The following is a 7,071-nucleotide window of genomic DNA, read 5'->3' on the forward strand; positions in this document are numbered from 1 at the left end:
CATTTTACAGTGAAATTAAGAGGCAGTTAACAAGGTCAAAAGAGACTGAGGACATTCTGAGTAGAAGGAAATACGTCAACAGCATTAAGGGAATCAGAGCAGCTGTGGAACACAATTACCATGTACAATTTTTAGGCAGAAAAAAAAATTGCATTTTGGGCTGGGCATGGTGGCACACACCTTTAATCCCAGCACTTGGGAGGCAGAGGCAGGAGGATTTCTGTGAGATCGAGGCCAGTCTGGTCTACATAGTGAGTTTCAGACCAGCTTGGGGGAGGGGGTATAAAATATTCCTTTCTTGAAAGTTGGGAAATGGTATACACTGTACAGCCAGAGCAATACCGACCCTAGAGCTTATCTCCAGTCCTGCTGCACCCTATCCTCACCCCCATTTCCACCCAACATTTTTCTCTCCACACTCCATGTGGGAGTCTCTATAACACAACTTGGATGGTGAAGACCACCCATGGAATCAGCTATTCCATCTGTGGCTCTTGAAGTCCTGACATTGCAGTGCTTCCTCCAAAGGATGAAAAACTTAGGAGAATGGGGACTGGTAATGGTGGATCTATGGATCCCTAATATTTTGTGTTGTTATAAAATCATTGCCCCATCCAATCACACCACTTATCTAGGGAATGGCAGGCAGAGGGAAAGCAAGTCATCCTTTACTTTTTACAGAAAGTGTCCCCCTGCAAATGCAGATCCCTGCTGCTCTATACTGAATCCCAGAGCCCCATTGGCAAGCTTTCTGGCATAATCTCCCAGAACAGCTGGGCTGTGATTGTACTGTCAGTCATTAAATGCCCGTGTTCACTGTAACACAGCATTTAATCAAGAGGCACTCCAAAAAACTATGAGATAGACAGGGAGGGGTGAGGAAACAAGGGAGGAAGGAGGGGGAGGGAAGGCAGCTTACATTCTTGCTACACTAAACCAAAGGGACTTGTGCAGATGACATCCTTCCATCCTTCCAGACAGGCTACAAGACACTGACCGTGGCCAAGGTAACCAGCTTCACCCCCCGCCCCCACACACACCCTTTTATTGCTCAGGAGATATATTTGCACCTGGTATCTTTTATAAGAGGGTCTCTTGACCCATTGTCCTTACTGGCCGCACACTAAAGTGTTTTTCAGTTAATGTGCATTGACGCAAGGATGACTGGAATATTGGTACCTGTGTACTTCCACTCAGTCTCTTTTCAAGAGACACCTTGGGAAAGGGAACTGTCAGTGTATGCAAAGATAGAGCTTTTCTTATGGCTATATCCAGGATCCTTTTAAGGAGACTATTGAAAATGAGATTTGGTTCTTCCAATTCAAGGAGTATCCGAATCAGCTATAGAGAAAAGGCGTATGACAAAAGATGTGGCATGATGGGTGTTGTGGTAATTCTTGAGAATGCTCCCGAGTGGCATATTCTTTCAACTATCAAGAAGGGAATTCTTGGGGCTGGGGAGATAGCTCAATTGGTAGAATGCTTGCCTAGAAATGCACAAAGCCCTGGGTTCAGTCCCCAATATAAACTCAGCATAGTGGCATATGCCTGTAATCATAGCACTTGGGAGATGGAGGCAGGAGGATCAGAAGTTCAAGATCAACCTCAAGATGTATAGCCATAGACAATGTAAGGCCAACCCATACTATGAGTCCCTGTCTCCATCAAAGAGAGGAAGGAGAAAGAGGGGAGGAAGAGGGGGGATAGAAAAGGGGAAAGAGGAGGGGGAAGAGGAGGGGGAATAGAAGGAAGAGGATAAGAAGAGGATTTTGAGTGGGGTGTCCTCAAGCCTATCCTTGGTGGACAGTCTTTCTAGAAAGAGTCTCTAGAAAGAACTAGTTCAAGTTCTTTATCCTTTGTTTCTCAAATCAACTCTTCCTTAATGTGTCATCTTAGTTGGTGTCACAAGGTGTGTGTACTTTAGTGTAGAGTTCATTTTTTTTTCATTTCTGAATAACCTGGAGAAAAGTTTATAAACACGTGTAAGTTGAAATGGATTAAATGTGGAGTCAAGATCAAAACCAACTAAGATTGAAAACAATTGTTAAAATTGAACCCTGAGGGGCTGGAGAGATGGCTCAGCAGCTAAGAACACTGGTTGTTCTTTCAAAAGACCCGGGTTCATATCCCAGCACCCACATGACAGCTAACAACTCCAGTCCTAGGCATCCGACAGCCTCTTCTGACCTCCACAGGCATTGCAGGACACAGGTGCACTTACCTACATGCAGGCAATACACGCATACACATAAAATAAAGATAATAAATAAAAAAATTTTTTTAAGTTTAAAAATATTTGAACCCTGACATCAGAAGAGATTTGGGATCTAAATCTTTAGTTGGGTCTTTGGACAGAATGATGGGTGAAGATGTGCTACTTGGACGTTTATTTCCTATTCAAACAATTGATCATTAGAAAGGTCGCCCACCACAGAGATAATTGCACATCCGAATCTAATATAGTATTCACCACAGTGAAGCGATTGAACGAGCCTAGCTGACTAACTAGAGATGAGTAAAGAAAATGAGGTTCATATACGCAATGGAATTTTACTCCGTTGTGAACAAAAATGAGGGGATGACATTTGCAGGAAAAATGGATGGAAATGGAAAATGATGTTAAGTGAAAGGAGCTAAACCCAGAAGGAAAAATACCCCATGCCTTCCCTCATACGCAGATCCTACATTCTAAGTTTATGTACGGATACATATGTCGGGGACTCTCGGTCATGAAACAAGAAAATGGATCATGGGGGGGGGTGGATTTCAATGGAAGAAGGGAAAACACAGGTGATAGAATACATGTACTGTAAAAACTGAAGAGGGACTGTCGGAGAGAGGAAAGGACCAAGCACAACGGCAGTGGGACAGGGAAGAGGATCAAGAGCAAAGTATTATAAAAATGTCACAGTGAAACCAACTGCCTTGAATGATAATTTAAAAAAAAATAATGATGATAATAAAAGCCTGATGTGGAGGCAGAAGCAGGCAGATCTCTGTGAGATGAAGGTCAGCCAGGTCTACATAGCCAGTTCTAGGTCAATTGGGGCTACAGGGAGACCCTGTCTCAAAAAACAAACTCATAAAATATTAGAGAGGGAAGCTCATATTAATAGAACAAAGAAGCCAATAGTTTGGGAACTAAAAAGAAGAAAATATCCTTTCTGAATGGAAAATCATGTGACAATAGAATCCGGAATATAAGATCTCTCCTACTCCCATATTATGTTTGATTGACTGACTGACTGACTGACTGACTGACTGACTGACTGATGATTTTGTCCTCATTCAAGGTCACCCAGAGTCTTGCAAAGACTAACATTTCTTTGTGGAGTTAATTTGCTGAGTACCTTTTTTAAAAAAAAATCACATTAGTGTGCTGGCACACGCCTTTAATCCCAGCACTCAGGAGGCAGTGGCAGGCAGAGCTCTGTGAGTTCAAGGCCAGCCTGGTCTCCATAGCGAATCCAGGCCAGCTGGGGCTACAGGGAGACCCTGTCTCAAAAAGACCAGAAAAAAAAATCACATTAGGAAATTACTTTGCGGAAGTCATCTATTCCTATGTTTTGAAATGAACGCATGCTTCTTCCTGCCCCAAATAACATGCACTTTGTGTGTGGTATGCACTGCTTTCATCTCTGGAAATTTTAAAGGTTCTAAAGGGTCATGGTCTTAAGCTGAAGTCTTCTGCTAAGCTGGGGGTGGACACACAGATTTGTGACTTATTTGGCTCTGGTATTATTTACATCTCTTAAGCTAAGCAGATTTAGGTCTGATTAATTCTGATATGAGAGATCCCCCGCAAGCTCAAGATGGTTTCCTTCAAGAACCATCTGGCAGGTTAGCACAAGCTTCTCTTGTTCTCCAGGTATTAAGTGAACTTCACACAGCACTCAAGGCTGCTCACAATTATTTTTCTAAATCAAATCAATCCAAACCACTACTCAGCAAGGTTGATAACTTTAACGCTGGTCTTGTTTTGTTTTGTTTTGTTTTGTTTTGGAGACAGTATCTCATGTAGCCCAGGTTGGCTTCAAAACCGCTAAGTAGCTGAGGGTGACCTTGAATTCCTGATTTTCCTGACCTTGAATTTCCTGATTTGCCTTTACTTTTCAAGTTCTGGGACCACAGTGTATACCACTGTACCCAGTTTATGCAATGCTGAGGATCAAACCCAGGACTTCATGCATACAAGGCAAGCACTCTATCCCAGCTGAGCTAGATCCCACTGCCATCTTTTATCCTGAAGGTTTCAGTTTCCATCTGCTGACCTGGGGTGATCCAGTTAAACATTCAGAAGTAAGGCATGTTTCCCTCATTTCAGAGATCAATAGTCTACAGCACAGGAGAAGAGCATGCATAACTCACTTTGGGACAATAACAACTAGCTCAGAATGTCAGTGCTCTATCTTTGAAGACAAAACCAAAAATAATTACTATGAAGAGGAATGTGAGTGCTTCCATTTTAAGGTTCTGAGGACTGAAGCCAGGGTCTTGTGCATGCTAGGACAGCACTCTACCAGGGAGCTACAGCCTCAGCCCATTGTTTTTGTAAACCATATAGATTACAGCCTCCAAGGTCTAATCCCATTCTGACAGAGGTTGTTGCTTACCAAACATCAACTCAGACAGACCTCAATTTGCCATTTAGTACTGTGATGTACGAAACACTGTGCTAGGTGCTGTGAGGAAGAATAAAATGAAAACATCATGTTGTGGGGTGTGATGGTACACACCTTTAGTCTCAGCACTCGGGAGGCTTTGTCCATCCAAGGGCACCAGCTGGCGCTGCAGCAGAGAACACACACACTATAGGAGGGATCCCGAGGGGACCCTCCCTCAAGGTGCGCATGCACACATTCCCTAGGCCTGCACACACGATGCTCACCTTCCAAAGCAGAGATGGATTTTCCCCTCTCACGTCCAGTTCACTCTGACTTCAGGATCCTTCATGATAAAAATCACCCATCTGGTATCACCTTCTGTGAACCATCTATCCTGTCCAGTGTCCAGCCCCACCCCATCCCCGCATCACTCTGCCTGTGCAAATCACTTTGAAGCTTGTTTTCTGGAAGGGCCACACAGTCCGATTTAAATGACCACCATCACGGCAGTGCTTGCTCCCTGCCACTTGACAGCACAGCTTCCACCGGGCTGGGCTCCTGGAGAAAAGACCCAAGAACTTTGCCCATCAGTGTAGAAGGGAAATGTATCTACACAGTGAATGGGGCACTGACAGCAGGTGCTCCAGCTCCCATCTCCTCCACTTGTGCTTGTGTGTTACAGATGGAACTCCCGAAGGGCTGCTCTGGCCAACGGACCTTCTTTTCTGCCATCCTCAGCATGCTATCACTCGGCCTCTCCACACCATCTCTGCTCAGCAGTGAATGGTTTGTGGGCACACAGAAGGTGCCCAAGCCCCTGTGCGATGGGCAAGGTCTGGCAGCCAAGTGCTTTGACATGCCGATGTCCTTGGATGGGGATGTCACCAACACATCAGTCAAGGAGGTGGTACAATACACCTGGGAGACTGGAGATGACAGCGTCTCCTTCCTTACCTTCCACAGTGGCATGTGGCTGTCCTGTGAGCAAACCATGGAAGACCAAGGTAAGGCCTTCACATAAGCAGCCCAGCATGATCAGATTTTTAAGTTACATTTTTATTAGTGTGTGCGTGTGTGTGCGAGCATGCGCATGTACAAACGCACACACACAAGTGTATGGTGCACATGTGGAGATAAATAGGACAACCTGAAGGAATCAGTTCACTTCCATGTAAGTCCCAAGGATCAAATTCAAGGGGTCAGGCTTGGCAACAGGCACCTTTATTCACCTGCCCTTAAAAAAAAGTTTGGGGCTGTAGAGATGGCTCAGTGGTTAAGAGCAGTGGCTGCTCTTGCAGAGGACCCAGGTTTGGTTCCCAGCACCCACATGGCAGCCTACAACCATCAGTAACTCCAGTTCCAGGGGATCTCATGACCTCTTCTGGCCTCTGCGGACATTGTACCACACAGGTGCACTTACATACATGCAATCAAAACATACACATAAAATAAAAAATAAATCAAAAAATGATAAACTATTAATATTTGTATTGATTGATTTATTAACTGATTGATTGTTTTTTGAGACAGTATCTCACTCTGTAGCCCAGGCTATCCTAGAAATCACTATGCTCCTGGCTGACCTGGAACTTGTAGCAATCCTCCTGCTTCAGCTTCTTTAAGTATTTGTACTACAGATACGAGATACCACACCAGGCTGGGACAGGAAATGTTGGGTTTTTAGACAGGTAAAGAAACTCTGATTAGGCCAGAAAAGAGCCGGGCAGCCACGGGAAGGTCCACACATCCCTGAACCAAATGCGCCTCACGCCCAAACCCTACTTTATATTAGCCTCTTTCCATGGCCCCTTTTAACAACATCAAAAGTCCCTGTGGCTCCTCAGCTCCTCCAGCTTTTACAGACCTGCAGGTTTAACCCAGCATTAACCTTAAGGCTTTTAGGCCTCTCACAGAATAGAGCTATAGATGCTGTTCGGAAGCAAAACAAGAAAAGATTACAGAAACAACCCTGGTTCTCCCCAACTGGAACCATATATAAATAACCTCATATAAATAACCTCATGTCTGTGGGCCTCCATTTTCCCATTTGTGAGATGAAAAGGATCATGGTAGATATCTCTAAAGCCTATTCCTTACTAAATAAGGGTTACTGTTACAACTTAAAAGGCAAAGGAGAACTGGGGCAATTGAACTGAGTTCAATACTGGCTTGAGCTGAGTTCAAGAACATCCTGAACTACCCAGTGAGACCCTATCTCAAAAAAACCGAGGATTGGAGATGTAGTACAGTGACTGCGTTGCCTGCTTAGCATGTACAAGGCCCTGTGTTGGATTCCCAGCACTGCAAAACAGATAGATAGATAATAGATGATAGATAGATAGATAGATAGATAGATAGATAGATAGATAGATAGATAATAGATAGATGATAGATAGATGATGGATGATGGATGGATGGAGATAGATGATTGATAGATAGATAGATAGATAGATAGATAGATAGATAG

The 7,071-nt window shown here is 44.0% G+C and overlaps 1 protein-coding gene across 1 annotated transcript in view; it reads left to right on the forward strand.

Annotated features, from left to right (window-relative positions):
- Window positions 1-964: 964 nt before the first annotated feature.
- Gsg1 (germ cell associated 1) overlaps window positions 965-7,071 on the forward strand; it is a 10,573-nt gene continuing 4,466 nt past the window's right edge. Inside the window, exons 1-2 of the mRNA XM_008837682.1 lie at window positions 965-1,007; window positions 5,287-5,608. Coding sequence (XP_008835904.1) covers window positions 5,287-5,608 — 322 coding nt within the window. The 5' untranslated portion in view covers window positions 965-1,007. The remainder of the gene's footprint in view (window positions 1,008-5,286; window positions 5,609-7,071) is intronic.

Source organism: Nannospalax galili, unplaced genomic scaffold, assembly GCF_000622305.1.
Source record: "Nannospalax galili isolate Female #2095 unplaced genomic scaffold, S.galili_v1.0 scaffold210, whole genome shotgun sequence".
Taxonomy (NCBI): Eukaryota; Metazoa; Chordata; class Mammalia; order Rodentia; family Spalacidae; genus Nannospalax; species Nannospalax galili.